General features: G+C 41.7%; 1 protein-coding gene across 2 annotated transcripts in view; it reads right to left on the bottom strand.

Moving 5' to 3' along the window:
* CHCHD6 (coiled-coil-helix-coiled-coil-helix domain containing 6) overlaps positions 1–17,123 on the bottom strand; it is a 109,295-nt gene that overhangs the window by 26,783 nt on the left and 65,389 nt on the right. For both annotated transcript variants that reach the window (XM_036391281.2, XM_036391283.1), the window contains one exon: positions 9,959–10,094. In XM_036391281.2, coding sequence (XP_036247174.1) covers positions 9,959–10,094 — 136 coding nt within the window. The remainder of the gene's footprint in view (positions 1–9,958; positions 10,095–17,123) is intronic.

The following is a 17,123-nucleotide window of genomic DNA, read 5'->3' as shown; positions in this document are numbered from 1 at the left end:
GTGCCTCTAAAGAAAGACACATTTCCTCCCTTCTTCCACCCAGGAAAAGGAATCAGCAGAAGTTCTCAAACATGGAATTAAGATGGCATTGAGATGGGACAAACAAAAATATAGTAATTCAGTCTCCTTTTCAAATCCTTTGGAGAGATCAACAAGTCTCTATATTGTATCTATAACCAGAAACTCTCCTAGTTTGTCAAATAGCTTATTTTCTAAAGCTATCAAGTAGGTAACTGAAACACAGGGTACTACTCGCCCTACTGCCTCACACAGAAGATAAGAACCTTGAGTCTTTGATATTTAGAAAATTGGGGATTTTTTTTTTAATCTTATGCCAATATACTATTCTAAATTGCAAGGTTTACAGTTCTATCAGCAAAAAAACCTCTAGCTTAAAGAGTATTTTTTAAACAGCAGCTGAGCAGGGACCCATCACATACCTGGGCACTGCTTGTCTGAGCCCTTACAGGCAGCCAGAGAACCCACAATTCAGTTCAGTCCTGCATCACTCTCCTATTTCCACAATAGTCAGGAGAGTGCCACAGAGAGAAAAAAACTTCAAGAACAGAAAGGACATGCTTTTAATATAACATCTAAAGAACAAAGGTGTGCCGACACAAAAACTAAACTGCTTCAGTAGCTGGGTCAGGGCACTGCATGGTACTAAAAAGGGAGTAAACTCAGAACAACTGCAAGTCATGAGTAGGAAACATCCTTCATAAAATAAGACAAATGTAAAAGTTTCACAGCAGTTTGGTTAGAATGCAAGAAGAAAGAAGATTGCAGCTGCTATCATCTCCCTAAATTTTAAGCTTGCTTTTTGTCCAGTTATCTGATTTCCTGAGGATATATATTGTGAACAAAACTTCAACCAAGCAGAAAGAGCATCTGAAGATGTAGGATTCTCTACAAGTAACTGCAATGGGAAGGTGCCATCTCACACATGGCAGGAGAACACTGCCCCTGCCAAAGGCCTGCATGACCCAGACATATGGGTGCTCCCTTCAGCTTTTAAGACAGTGTCCACACTTTACAAGTCATTAGAACATTCCAAATCATGCTCATCAGCAAACTCAATGAGGAATCCAGGTAACAAGCAAATGAATAAAAACATCCTCCATTTTCATATGAAACACTTGGATCAGGTTGAGGTTGAAGTACACACTCCACAGAGAGGAAACTGGAATAATCAATGTGCACGATTCAAGCAGTTCAGAAGCTTAAGAAAAAGAGTAAATTATAATCTTCTTTTACCAATGTTAAATTCATCCTGAGGAGGGAACTAGGAACCTGCTGGGACACAAAAATGCAGTGATTGTTGAGCTCCCAGTCCCCCAATAAAAGAACAGTGTAATATTGCTTTATTAACAGCCTGAACCAAGGAACCCAGAGCTTTCTGTTCCCAGCCCAGAGAAGTAACCCAAGACATGAGCCTCAGAAATACAAGCCAAGTCCTTGTGGGCAGCAAACATGGACTGATAAACCTAAGGGGAGAGAATGCAGAGGCAGATGGGCAGAGGTAATCAGAAAGGAGAGAAAGATGAGCAGGCAGAGGGCAAGCAGAGTGCTTGAAGGACAGAGGCAGAAGAGCTGAAATTTTATAGCATACAGGTATTTTAAAAGTCAAATCAACAGCTTTCCAATACCATTATTTAAAAAACCATTCCCCCTAATATATGCAGGAAGCCAGCTGCTTGCAAAATGACCTTTAAACCCTATGCACCATGCCTTATTAGACTAATTCAGAGCTGGAGATTGGCTGATCCTGAAATCCATTTATACAGGACAAACAGGCATTCAGCAGGGACAAGGAGCGAACACATTGTCAAAATAATTCTGTCTGCATTTCTGCATGCACACTCAGGCTCAACACAGCAGAGCAGCACCTCTCCAGCTTTAGAAACAAGCTACACCAGACATTGCAGCACCATCCTAACTCAAGGCTTCTCTTCCTGCTTCCCTTGTGTTACAAAGGTAACAATTTAATTATATCAAGTGTTGTCTTTCTGGACACTTTCTGTGACTGCAGAGGTCTTTAAAAGCCTTTCACCAATTCCTAAAAGCCCCAGTAAAGGCCTCTAATCAAAAAGGATGTTATAACCAGAAGAATGTTTCTTGCCAGAGATGGAAGCATCAGCAGCACAGCTAACTCTTACACTGTATTCTAACACCAGTAACACACTATCTTCAACATGTCCTGTTCCTGTATTTGAAGCTCTGGTGTCCAGAAAGGTTTTTTCAATTGACTTGCAAAGGTTTAGATAAGACTGAAAGCTTTAAATTGTTTTGGAAGCCTCACAAGTATGTCAGGAAATATCTCCAGACGAGGAGGCCTGTTGGGCAGACAGTGTCACAGAGGGGTGAAAATAACAAACAATTACTGCAGGCATGATGCAGAAAGAAACCTTCCCTCCAAGCCTGGATTTTGTAACAGATGAATGCTCTACAGCCTTGGATGAGGAGGCTCTGTGGAGAGAACAAAGACTAGCAAGCAGCATCAGGGCAACTTCTGCAAATCCCCTCTTCCAGTATGCCACAGTTCTGAAGAGACAAGGATTGGCTTCCCACTAACAGGAGGGCTCATGTGTCATTCACCAACTTCCAGAGAAGGGCTACTCACAGCACTCTTGCTTGCTTGGGAGCAACTCTTCCAGTTGAATGGGACCACTGCCACCACAATAACCCCTGCACGTTGCCCACACAGACACATTCAGCTGAGTGATGAAGGCTTTAAATCCCACTAGTCCTCAAAGAATACAGCCCCAAAACTTGTGACAAAAATACCTGATGGATGGTGTGTGGAGACTGCAAACTGCACACAGCAGGAAACCATCCTGTGCAGACTATGACCAACAAAGAGCATAACAAATCTTTGGTTTCCCCAGTTTGTCATGAAGGCTTTGGCATCACTGATACAATTTCCCAAGTTATAGCCAAGTTGTCAGAGCATGGATCTAAAATTAGTATGGAAGTTATGGAAGTCAGGGCTACTTTGGAACTTCCTGGGAGTCTGAAAGCACTTGACCACTGACCTTGTGCTTCTAACCAGCCTCTGCTATCGACAGCAATTTTTGTGGATCTGTTTCAATCTAACTTCAGCAGCAAAACACATAGTTTAAAAATTGGAAATAAACGTCTTTCTGTCCAAGACTGCTTGGTCATCAGTCTCCTGGAATTAATCTGAGTAAGAATTTCCACTTCCCACTTGCCAACAGTGCTACAAATCTTTTGAGAAAGAATCTGGCATTAAAACAGCCAGATGTATCACAACAGTCTCTCACCCCCAAGCAACTATTTTCCATACTAGATAAGCCTGATTGAATACAGGCTACAGCTCTCAGGAAAATGCTGCCTAACACACCATACAGAGAGCACAGAACCAAAAAAATGTTTGATCCATATAGTCCCACTAATTTAAGCCTAAAGAGACATAATTTTTGAAAAGAAAGAGAGAGACTACAAAGACTGAAATTTTGATACCAAAGTCTAGTGAGACTTTTCAGATACACCCATTCAAGGACCTCAATAGAGCATCAGGTCAGGGAAGATGTCTCATTCCTGATTAGCTAACTCTTATAGTATTTTATTGCAAAAAACTTTAGACTATTTTTAAATACTTCAAGGCTAACCAGGTTTTAAAACAAGAACTGTAGCAAGACCACATTTTAGAAATAACAAAATGCCAAATAATTCAACTTCAGAAATTGTAGAAGTCATACTGACTTCTTTCCCTCTTTTACAGAAATTGCTTTCAAAATCATCTGTAAAACATAGATATTCAGATTAACTTTACCTGTAAATACATCTGAAAAAAGAACCATCAAGCAAGAAATTAGACTCAAAAGCAATTATGCCTCACTGTAACACTGTCAAAACCTCCAAACAAACAAAAAACAGACAACAACAAAAAAATATGCACAGGGACTGGGTGTTGAACTGTTAAAAAACAGACTGTTTATGGGAAGAGAAATGCAGTCAGAAGTCCTCCTTCCAGATCAGGTAATGGATACAAGAACTTCATATGTGAAGATGATATAGCATATGGACTAAGTATCACTGAAAGAGGAGCCCTGAAGCACAGCCAAGTGAATTTTAAATTTATTTCTGCTCATTTTCTTCAAAAATTATAAACCTGAGGAGGTTTGGGCTTTATAGGGACTAAAAAGAGCAGACAGAGAGAAGAATTTGTTGGTGTGGTTAATAAGTGGTCACAACACACCAGGCTGTGGGGAACATCAGAGCTTCATGAAGTGCTGAGATACAGAGTAAATAAAGAACTTATGCCTCCAGTTTCATAAATACCAGGTACAGGCAGCAGGCATTTCCATTTTAAGTAGGCCAGCATTTACTCTGGAACATACCTCATATATTAAGATGGTGGTTTATGTCCTTTCAGGCAGCTCTATATTTTTAGTTTATCCACCAGTGAACTCTTGTGGATATGAAGCATTATGTACAGACCCAAGACTCGCCAGAACCTACAACTGCTGCCTTGAAAATCCAAACAATAACTTCATAATTAGAAGCAAAATATGGATCCTCTTCACCTTTGCAAATGCCAGGTCAGGTTATGCCTGGGTACAGTTAATCCACTGCTCCTCTGTGTTTGTAACTAAACAAACAGCAGCTGCCTGCAGCTTGCAGCTCTCCCCCAACTCCCTTGTGGGGGCCATTTATTGAGTCATAAACTCCTCTGATAGTGTTATCACCACAGCATTTGCACAAATACAGGTTGAAAGAAAGAAAGATTTAAAAAAAAAAGAGAGAATTTCCTTTCTAGAGAAGCCAAGACAAACCCTTTACAGATATGTTTGCTTTGAGCAAGGACTGACTGACAAAAGGGAGGCAGGATAGCTGTGTACCTGGCTGAGGATGGCTGGGCACAGCATCCTCCAGACAGGAAACACACAGATTCACCTGAAACTACAAACCTGAATTCCACAAAGCTCAAACAACCCTAAAGCCTTTCAAGTTAGATCTACTGTATTTCAAGCAGCATAGCATGTGATAGATCATCTCAATGAGGCTTCAACAGCCAAGATCTACCTCTGCAGAATCCCAGGGGGAGGAGAAATCCTGGCATTTCTACAGTACAGATATAGACCTTGCTATACCTGGTCCAAACTTTCTTTCTCCAGCTACACACACTGACTGCTTCTCTCTATCCTGATACACAATCTCTCTATAAAGTACCCTGAAATCCACCAGAATGGAAACAACACTTTAGCAAAAGCCTGATGATCATGCTCAGATACCTGCAGTGCAGCCCATGGCATCCAACTCTGTTTCTCTTTAGATCCAAGTTGCAGAAATTAAAGCTCCCAGCTGGCCACGCTTCAGCAGGATCAAGAGTGCTTGAACAAAACTGCTCCAACAGGATGGGAACTGAAGAAAGATTGCTGAGAGAATGCTGCAGGTATAAGTCCCTGCCCACAGATTAGAGACAAACTTCCAGCAGAAGTGTAATGCTTTGCGTGCCAGAAGGGAACTGGGCTTTCACAGAGATCACTTAGAAATGTAAACACAATAAATTGACCATATTCCTTTTTATTATAGTCAAGGGCAAAGCAGAATACAGACAACTCAAGGTTATGTTAAAAGTCTCCCTTCACTGGAATTCAGTCAATCAGTATTTAGCAAGGGCTTGTTTGCACACAGCAGAGTGACTCACAGTAAATGTGTGTGAATTTTCCCTGCACTTTCATTACAAACCCTGAATGCTCATATACAGACAAACTCACCAGTTTATTGTATTGTAATTTCCTTACACAGACAAGCCCTAAAGCCTTGACAGAAGTAGGTTTACCTTTGTCTGTTATGAATAGCAGATTTGTGAGAAGCTGGACACAGAACAGGGAGGGAGAGTGCAGGATTATGAATGGCTCCTAGCTCAATGTATACAGCTCCTATTGACAAGGGAAAACACATGTCTGAGTACATGGCTCCTGATAGCTTGGTTTGGCCAGGAGCTAGTGCACAAAAAATTTCACCTTGGTCCTTCTGTGGAAGACAAGCACCTAGAGACAGGAAGGAAACCCCTAAAAAGAAGGAATACATGCTCTTCACTAACAGACATTTTTCTGCACACAGTTGCAGGAAGCAGGTTCTGTTTGAAATCTCAGATCACATTAATATATGGTCACTGGAGGCCTCATTTTCCAAGTGGCAGCTGGCTGGAGAGTCCCTGGTATAACCACCAATTACGTAACAAAGTAACCAACTAAAATTCGCCTTCAATTCACATTTGCCTATTGGTGTGAACAGAATGCAAGGGCAGCAGAATGGGTCACAAACCCTCTGAAAAGCTTGCATGTGAGTGCATATTTGCAGGGGGGAGGGAAGCAATTCACTAACAGGACTCAGACTTTTTAAAACAAAATCATTTGTTTTCCCCTTCCATCTGGACCCAAACTAAGAAATTACGCAGATTTCCACTGCCCACTCTCTTCTTCCTTCCACCCCCTTCTCAGCGTACGAGATGAAACCTTGGGGAAACAGCAGCAGCAATTTTCAATTCTCATTATCTAACGACAGCAGTAGTTCTTGGTGAAACTTGCAGTCAATAAACTACAGGCAATTTTGAAAGACACAATGGGAACTGCCCCTCCTACAGCTGTCCCATTATCCCAGCTTTTATTAGATTTAAAGCCAGCAATTTTTATGCTATAGCTCAAGTTCTGCACAGCCATGGAAACAGACCACCAGAAAAGATAAAACACTCCTAAATTAAACAGGAGCTGTCACAGTAACATCCTCTGAAGTCAGAGAACTTCCACATAAGCAAAGCATGGGATGCAGGAAGGAACCCAGAGCCTAAAGGGGCTGATGAGTCAACGCTCGGCGCAGTGATGCTGCACTGAGTCAACAGTGACGCGCCCAAACCTCAACACTCAGGGTGGTATCAATGGAAAAGCTCATGAGCAGGTCAGGCAGGGCAAGTTGAAAGTATATTGGCTACAGAGGCAGACAACCAGAGCAGGATCCTGCTCCCATAGCCATGAGCATCCCAGAACAGACACCAGCTTTGTAGTCTATGCTCTGGATGTACCTCCCAGAGTATAGAGGGAAATACTCATCTCTGGCTGGCAATTCAGCTGGCCTGCTTCAGATGACTTTTTAGAATCAGATGCATCACACTCTACATATGCCTATTTCTCTCTGTTGATTACAAGAGATGGCCCAATAGCCAGAAAATATACAAAACAGGTAACAATAGCTATATCTCCACCATGCAGCACAATAAAGTAACATCTAGGAAGAGGAGCTGTACAGAAAACCAATAGAAAATCCATTTTAAAACTCATTGAATGATTACCTAACATATTTGTTCATGAGGCAGAAAAAACTGAGGGTGTATCTCAGCTCCTGGCTCAGAAATGTGCACAACAGGCAAAGGGAAATGGGTGTCCAAAGGAATGGTCTCAAACAAACACAGTAAAGGGGAAGAGGCAAAGAATTATCCTCATCCACTGTAAGCTATAATTTTCAGTCTAGAAATCTAGAGCTGGCTTTCTCTGAGTCTAATGTGTACCATGCCCTGCAGACATTTTTACCAGCCATCAAAAGGAACTTGCAGAGAAGCAGATGCTTCATTAACGAATATTCAGCAAGCCTTATAAAATCCTTAGTAAAAAGCAAATGAACAAATCACCACCATGCAAGTGAGATGAAGTCACACATCCAACTTTGATTACATTTCCTCCTGCACTGGAAAACAAATTGTGTTTAAAAAAAAAAGGTAAAAAATACGGAAGAAATTAAGAGATTCTGGCCTTTCTTTCCCACATTCCTCCAACCTGAATTTCCTGAAAGAGGAATGCGTGAGACAAAACCATTTGGTATAAGATGCTAATTTAAACTTAAAGAAAAATAACAGCTTAAAAAGGGGAAGGCAGGAGGGAATTTTAATCCTACATAATAAAACAACAGCTTGTGATTGCTACATGTATCTCAGGAGTCAGAAGAGTCAGTAAGAGCAGTGAGGCAAATTGTCAAGGAATTGAGCTGTCCTGGGACAAAAGGAAACTACAGAAGACATATTGCCCTACAAAAGTTGCATTTGAATTTGTACTTGCAGAACCCTCTAGTGCCTACCTCTAGCTGAAAGGTCTTAGTTACCTATTCCTTAGTCTCTCAAGCCCCTTTTTAAAACATAGCAAGATTTACTGCCACATTGTCATCATCCACAACAAATTAATGTCCTGTGCACTTCTTCTTCCAGGTAGTTTCTAATAATAGTGGGGAAAAAAAATTCTGAAGTTCATTGAAGACTCTGGGAATGAAGACAACCAGACAACCCCAGCTTTTGGTTTATAAAGCAAACCTACCAAAACCTCCACCAAATCCAAAAAAGATCCAAGTTAATAGGATCTTTCACTGCCCTCTGCTGTTACCAGTCATTTAGCTTCCAATTTACTGTTTAATAATGTTGGGCTGGGGCTCAGGGCTGGCAGCATCCCAGCCCGTTTCTCAGGCGGGTTGGAGCCGCAGCTTGCAAATATGCTGAAGTTTAATGCAATCTGTCTTCTTTGGTAATCACATTCTGCCTGCACTGCATGCAATAAAGATGTATTGGTAAATGCATTTGCTAAAGATATACTCCACTGAAAAGGCTACAAGCCTGATTTAGAGGAGGCAAGGAGGATAAGAGAGGTTGGCAATAGATGCAGCAGTGCTCTGCACACAGCAACCAGGGGCACGGATTGTGCAGCAGCAGCACAGGCACCACTTTACTTTAAAGCTGAGGAAGAAAAAGAAACCACATGTTTTGGGAGCTGGGGACTTTGGAGATATCAGAGAAAAGCCCTTTCCCTGGCAGCTTTAACCTTGCTGATTTGCAGACATACAAAGACCTTCTTTGTAAACAGGAAGGAAAAAAATTCCACTAGGACTAGCAACAACATTTGGTCTAATATATCCTGACAATTTTCCCATCTCCTTCTGTCGGGCTTCTTCTGGGAGCCGGCTGGCAGCTTGTTTCATGTTATACTTAAATCAGGCATACAGCTTCCCCTCACAATGCTAATGCAGAGAAAGACTGCTTCCATGAAATATCCACCTCTCCCCCACCTATTGCTTTAGTAATCCCATGAGAGGAGTCTAAATTTTCTATTACCATCCTTTTCGCCACATCCACTTTACTATATTCTCAGCACCTTTTAGGGAATTTTTTACTGTCAAAAAACCCCCAAAAAACAAAACAGAAAAGTGTCTGCCCTTGAGGGACACCTGACCCACTGAATTCTCTGATGGCCCAGGACCATACCCTAGTTGTAATGTCCAAATACTTCATTTTCTTTTCCCCTTCACTTGTTTCAATAGCCAGAAATTCTTCCAAGGTACTGAGCAGCCACTGTCCTAAGGCATCAACAGAACCTACTGGGACTCTGCATCTCAGAAGGAAGAGCCATAAGGCTTCCTGGCTTCCCACACAAGATGAAGAGTTTTTAGGAGTATGAGATTTTCTTAACAGACAGCAGCTTTGCCCAGTACAAAACCTTTCCCCATGCAGCAATGAAAAGAAGCAAGACCTCCAACTGCAAAGTCCCATAACAGGAGATGTTTATCCTGAGTTTATCCTCCTATCTATAAGAGCCTGCTGAAAATGTTGCAGACATTGCCAAAGTGGATTTACTTAGTGTTTGCAGTATACAACATCCAAGAAGGTAAAACTAGGGAAAATCATTGACTGACTTTGAAACCTGGGAGCACTGGTTCTACCATTTTGGTGGCAGCTTGGTACAACAGGACTCGCTGACAGGAATGAAGTTGGGACACACTGTGTGACTGGGACATGTGGAATGAATGTGGGGAAACGGATCCCAAGGAAGATTTGTCTCCTATGAAGATTGCAATTTGACTAACAGATACCACAGCTCTCAGAAACACTTCTCAGAAGAAAGCACCATGCAAAACAAGACAGCAAAGCCAGCCAGTACAACAGAGAAGCCTTTGTTACCTTCTGAGCTGCACTAACACAGCGCTGATATTCCTTCGCCAGCTCCGAGCATTTGAGCACTTCACGTTTGTTTTCCTGGTAGCACTTCAGAATTTCAGACTGCAGGTTTGCACAGACAGGATCAGCATTCCTCCTCCTGCAGGGAAAACAAGCACAGAATGATGCGTGAAGAGGAGTTTTCAACCACTTACTACCACTTTGCCAGCAACACACATACTAACTTTATGCTGGAGTCACGTAGTCCTAATAGAGAAAGTGGTGGGAGCACCAATCACCAAATTGGGTCAAATGACCAACAGGGTATTTCAATTGAAAAATCCAGGCTACTTAGCAAAAAGAAGGAACGTGATCTTTCTTAGCTGGTGTAGAAGGCCATTTCCATCCTAATTTAAAACATCATCTCTCCTCTGCATTCAGGAGGAAAAAAATCCCCAAGTCCAAGAGTTCCAATGATTTTCTCAACTCACACTGGAAATCTTTGGCAGAACTCAAGAAATCCTGGCTGGGCCTGCACTAGATCTGTAACAGTCTGACAAGGAACTGAACAGACTTGTTGAATGAGCCACCTCAATCTATTGAATTCTCATCTATTTAAACACTACAAGAAATCCAGCATGGTTGGAAGCACTGCAATTCTCCTAGTGACTGGAAAAAAACCCAGAATAATAGCAAGACCAGATATCTGCTTCTCTGTAGTTCTGCAGAAATTAGTATTCATACTCAGTAAATGGCATTGACAGCTACCCAGGAACAATTAAGGATGATGTTCTTTTACTCTAATGTGCATGTGTACATATGGCACATCATCAGCAACAGTACCAATAAAGGGGAAGGTCGTTGTAAAACAATCCCAGCAACAATGGCACAAACACAGTAATGACAGTGACATCAGCTGCACAGACAGGCAGACACAAATTGCAGGCACTCACAGCACCATGGCCATGGTATGTTTTACAAGAGAGTAAGAGAACATATGCTTAGGTGTAGCAATCCTCAGATGTCATCTCCTAAACCATAAATCCATTTAATTCCTTGCATTTCCTGCTCCAATATGCTTAGAGATCTGTGCCCAAATATCAAACACACCTCTTCCTTCCAAAGAACTTGATGCTACAGGCAGATATTAATGCCTTGCTATGATGTATTCATTTCCACAGGAACAACAGGCACTCATTCAGCAAAAAAGCTTCATAGCAAGGCAAAGAGAGTGAAAACATGACCTGTCCCTGGGCATGTCACAGTCTCTCAGGTGGAACAGACTTCTAAGAAACATGTAATCTTAAACCAAAATCTAAATGCTTTTGGAGAGCTCTGATATGAGTTTCCAAATCATGCACATCTGTGTAAGGTGCTCAGGAAAGAAGTGGAAGCACCAAAAGAAGAACAATTTTATTTTTCCATATCAGCAACCTGGGCACACTCTCACAATAATTTGGTTGAGCTGTACTCTAATTGATACTTCCCCGGTCCTCAGTCATACTGCCAACACACATGGAGACAGTAGGAATTTATCAGTATGACAGCCACACTACAACACTGAGATTTGGATCAGAAACCAGCAAGGATACTATACAGACTTCTTTTTCTACCTCTTCGCTAATCTCACAGCTTTTAGAAGAAACTTATTCCATGCACAGTCCCTAAGGGTTAGTGTTCATTTTTAATTTCTATGTTATATAGCAAATCACCTTTAAAGCCTCGAAAATCCATATTCTAAAAAAAATATCTTCAAATTTTGGGATAGAAAAGAACCCAGAGAGAGCTTCAGAAACTCATAATGTTGGCATTTTGCTTTGTCACTAACTTTAATATCACTCTAATCAAATCAGTGAGACTGTGGAAATGATACCAAACAATACCAGGTCAGGAAATACCACCAAATCCCTCAATTCATTGAAAAAGTTAAGACTTTTAAAATTAGTTTTTTTTAAACTCAGTGATGTTAAACTGAAGGGCATTTTGTAATTTTAGTATAGAAACCTGGAAGAGCTAAAAGGTACAGCACACCACAAACCAGTTTGTATTAATCTGAACTGAGCATGGAGAGCTACAGAAATTATTTTGCTTTAGATCACTGTCCTTCCTATGGTGTCAGCCTTCACTGCCTAGAATAATTATGAAGTTAGGACCCCCCTGTGGGCTCAGACAGTGCTGCAAAGTCTCTGGCCCTCTCCCTTAACAGACCCCTTGGTGCTCAGCCCACAGGGCTATTTAAAAGCCACAGAGTGGTGAGCAAGAAGCCACAAAAAGAGAGTATTGTTGCCTAAAGCCTACCAGAGGCAGGGGATCAATCAGCCCAGACCAGTATGCACTGCCCAGCAAGTATTTAAACCAGCATTCCTGCACACCACCTCCCACAACACAGGGAGCATTTATTTGGTACCGTGTACCCAAAATAACAAGATTATTCTCCTTTATTTCTTCAAAACAAAACCTCAAGCTGTGGTTATACATCAATTGCACCAGCTTCTCAAAACAGGTTTAGAGACTCTAATCAACAAATTGCAAAGTTGGTTTAGGTAATTATCAATACAAGTTACTGTGGAATCTGGGAGTACACAAGTTATCCACATCCAGCAGATTAGTTCTGGTACCCATCTGGACTGGAAAGAGGTACCTGAAGTGCTCTGGTGAACAGCTGCCTGAGATGTTTCCTCCCTGCACAGCAGCCACAATGCCTGCCCAGTCTGAATCAAGGGGGTGCCACTCTCCTGCTCACATTAACACTCAGCTTCAGGTTGCAGCATTTGTACACTGGGGGAACTGCAGCCCCATGCATAGACAACAGCTGCACCTTACAGTGCCTGACTTTCATCATGCATATCTGAGACAAAAAGGAATTAAAGCAGCAGCATCCAACTTCAAACACATCTGTAGAATGCAGTGACATTGTGGGCTAGTTCCAAAGGAGGTGGACTTTTATCAACTATCTTCCTTTACCCTTAGCCTAGCTCAAGGCTGTTGGCACTAACTAATCTTTAGGAAAATTCATCTTCTGGACACCCGATCACACTGCTCCTGATGTGTCACTGAGGGTTTTTACTGTTATTTCTCATATAAGAGAAAAGGAAAATGATGGAAAAGGGATGAGGTTTGTATACACAACTAGCAGAAGCCTTGTATGCTTTGACCTTTCTCCTGAAGTGGGTCAAAGTTTTAAGCATATGTCACCATCAAATGAGGTAGACAGTTGGCCTCTGTCCAAAATAAAATATGCTGCACCTGCTACAACTATTATCAAAGCAGGTGTAAGAGGCTCATTTACAGCAACTAGGAAAAAGGCAGGAGGGAAAGGCTGGGCTAGGAAGTGACAGCACAATATCTGCAGATGGAAGTATGGAAGACAAGCTCTTACAATACTTTGGAAATAAATACATGCAGGACATAAAGAACAGGAAAGATTAAATCAATAAAACACACTCTCATCTGTTTAAAGGAGGAGGAAAGGAGAAAGGATGACAGGTTGGAAAAAGTAAAAGATGGATTTAGAAATAAAATTCATTGGCAGTGCCTCCCCCATCACACAGAGGAAGGAAACCTTTGCCTGGTCAGTGTGCAATGGGCAGGAAGGCTACATACACATGAAATCTGTGATTTCAGAACTTCCTCTCCCCCTCCCATGGAGAGATTTAAATCAGGTTTTGGCTAGAAAAGAAGGGAGAGGTTTTCTTAAAATGAAGCAAAGGGCATCCTTCTCTCTACTATCCCTTGAGGTAAGATAGAATGAGCACGATCTTGCTGCATTTTGACACCGAGAGTTACCAAATCCTTTCTATCACTCTGAATTCCCCTTACTTTATTTAATAAATGAAATCTCATCAACTTATCCTTCTTCTATTATCACTGCTGACATCAATCTGATAATATTGGCTTGGCGTGGAATCGTGCTATTATATGTCCTCTTGATATTTAATTTAAGAGAAACGTCTGCAGTGGGGTGAATATGTGAAGCAAGCTTTTTATTACTGGCAGCAGTAAGGACGCTGGGAGTGAATTAGACATTCATCTTAGTCAGGGCCAATCTAGTGGCTCAGAAGAGGTTTTCTTCTTAACTCTCTCCTAACTGTTCAATAGCAGCAGGTAACAGCTGCTTCAGTCAATAACTGCATTCATTTGTCTTGGCAAATTCATTCCTACATGGATATAAACCCCATGAAGAAGTACAAAGTGTCTGGGAGGTTAAAGCAAGGTACTTTGAGGATTTCTATCATAAGCACTGCACTAGAAGGAGAAGTGCTGGTCTCAATGTCCATCAATTAATCAAGAAGCAACAGTTTCCAAAGACAAACACCCAAACTCACTGCAAAAAGCAATTAAAGCCATATCATCAGGATACAGACCCAGAGACAGAAGGTTTCAAGCACAGCACTATGGCTACTACTCAGGTGCTGCTGACAGGTTCTCTTTTTGAAAGAATTATAGACTCAGTATTGGAAAGCAAGGGAAAGCTGGAAAAAGTCTATGAATTTGCTGGTCCTTCCACCCAGCTGAAGATCAGACTACCCAAGCAGAGATGCAACTTCAGTGCTTTAGGAATTGGCAGCTCTTTAGCCTAGTGCAAAAATCAGTAACTCCTCAGTGAGTAACACACCATCACTGGCTTTACTGGGAAGAACAGCAATTCCAGATGGAGTTAAGAGCAAGATCTTCTTTTTACATTTTACTCTGGGAAACCATTCAAGCTGAACAAAAAAACCCAAGGTAGAAGCTGATGGTTTCTAAACTCAGACACTTTCATACCTCTGGTCAGAAACTGATAAACAAAGACACACGAGGTCTCTCACAAGCCAACTTAAAAGTAGCTGGCTCCAGCACACAGCTCCAAGCAGCAACCTAAATGGGCCAGCAATCTGGAATTTCTTGTGGGCCACAAAATCCAGTGACTGGATTAGCTGCTTTCTGCTGCATTATTTGACTAAGACCAGTGTCTGAACCAACTTGAGCAAACCACATTAGTCACCACAGCCACTGGAGCAGAGACAGCCCCAGACACCAGCAATGAGATGCATGGGCAGCACTGCCAGTAAATCCTAGGGCACACAGCAGCAGTTTCTGCATGTTGGGAAGGAATCAGACACGTTGTATAGCTGCTTAGTATGTTTATATATCCAGGGTCCATTACACACATATCAGACTAAGCTCAGTGATGCTTTGGTCACATAAATGTGGTGTGCTGCCAGGCTGCACTCTACATATATAAAACCCAATAGGTGGTTAACTGACCTGTAAAACTGCATCTCCCTTGGGTAGCAGTTGGCTCTGATGGCTTCTCTAACATGCCCAAAGAAATGACTCCAGACAGATGCAATACACAGCACATAGAAAGGTTTCATTCTCTCTCATTATTGCATCCTTGACATTTACAGCAGAAAATTAAACACAATTGAAGTATTTCATTCACATATAACAAACTCATCAGCACAGAACAAACAGCCAGGCAAGCTAACTTTCAGCACAGGATGCTGCACTATCATAAGCACTGTGCCCTCACTACAAGCTATGGGATTCCCTGATCCTGCACATCAGCTTGATAACGTGGTTTGAATGGAAGAGGTAAGAGCTATGTTACAGCTGTGTGGCAAGGGAAATAAGAGATGGAAGAAGCTTAATAGATTATCCAAATTTCTACTAAAAAAATCAGCAATGTTTAAGCTACATAACCTAGCACAGTGTAAACAAACTGCATGTCTCATGAGGCTAAACTAATATGATCAGGAAGGAAGTATTTCTGATCAGCCTCAAGTACTCAAAACACTGCTCATCAGGCTTTGCCACTGATCCAGGTGGAACAGAAAGCTTGCAGAAGTAACACACAGTTTAGAGCAAGAGGGGACAGGCTAAAAGAAAAGGTGAAACCTCATGACAATTTTCAGAAGAACAGGGGTGCTACCCCCAAATTTCAGCTGAATCTGCTGTATTCCTGTCTAAATCCTTCTCATATGCCTTGTCACACTGTCAGCAGCACACTCCTGCACACCTGCATTATTTCCCCTCTCTCTTTCTCCCCTTGACAGCTGCATTTTAATAACAGGTCACCCCACTCTGTTTTTCCATACATTGTTCATGAAGTGCCAAATGAATGAATATTTTAAAGTACTGTGAGTTTCTGGGTGACTCTGTGATCCTAAAAAATTTGTCACTCAAGTACTTCCCAATCTCAATTCCTGTTTTGACAGCTTGTTTGAAATCGCCACCCAATTCCCCACTGGAGTTCATGCACTCACTGCACCCTTGTTCTTCCCAGGACAGATACCTCCTTTCCTTCCAATCACAAACAGGCAGAAGCTGTTCTGAAATCTTCTTCTGTGTAAGTAATTAGATTCTATCACTGAGAACACAACTTACCACAGAAGTCCAAGTCTCAAGTGTCAGCCACCTGCTGTGTCACTGTACTGCATACAAAAAACCCAAACTCTAGAACATACAGACTGATGTTGAAAGTGACTAAAATCTAGCAGTTTTCTGTAACAACCTCTAATTTTGGAAATCAACAACAACTTCTTCATTTCCATCACGAAATTGATGCAAAGAGATTGTGTGACCCATGCAATGCTGGTTCCAGCTCTCCATCTGACTTACTCCAGTGTCACAACCTCCCCTGTCCTCCTACATGATTTATCCCCACACACAAGTGGTCATTTCCCATTTGATCAATGGGTCATCCTGAAAGACTTTCACTTATACTTCACTGAGTTCTGCCAAGTGCAGTTTCAACCAAATTTAACTGGCTTCCTTAGACCCCACAAGCTGCAGGCACTGGGGCTGTGGTGGTGGGCTGTGGGTCTCTGGGGGAGCAGAAGGGTAGCAATAAGCAAAAAACTGAACTAAAACATATAAAATACTATTATCCTTATCTTACTGAACCTGCAAATGCAATAACTAATCACCCCTATTAGCATTTTGCATGGCAGATGGCAAGTGGTTTAGAATAACGAGAGACTTTTCCCCACAAGTGGATAATTCCAATGTACATTTGGATGTAAATTCTTTACTGATTATGATGGTAGAATACTGAGCTATGAGAAACTGCCAGTTTGGAAGATGAAAGGAAAACTACTGCCTCTTCCTCCACTTGCCAAGAGATACAGAAGTTAACAGAACTGGATCTCCTGCCCACAAAGCCATGCACCATTTTTTCCCAAAGATGCCAAGCTACTAAAAGTTG

Source organism: Molothrus ater, chromosome 11 (genome assembly GCF_012460135.2).
Source record: "Molothrus ater isolate BHLD 08-10-18 breed brown headed cowbird chromosome 11, BPBGC_Mater_1.1, whole genome shotgun sequence".
Taxonomy (NCBI): domain Eukaryota; kingdom Metazoa; phylum Chordata; class Aves; order Passeriformes; family Icteridae; genus Molothrus; species Molothrus ater.
Note: the sequence above shows the minus strand (reverse complement) of the source record. Positions and strands in the feature narration are given on the sequence as shown.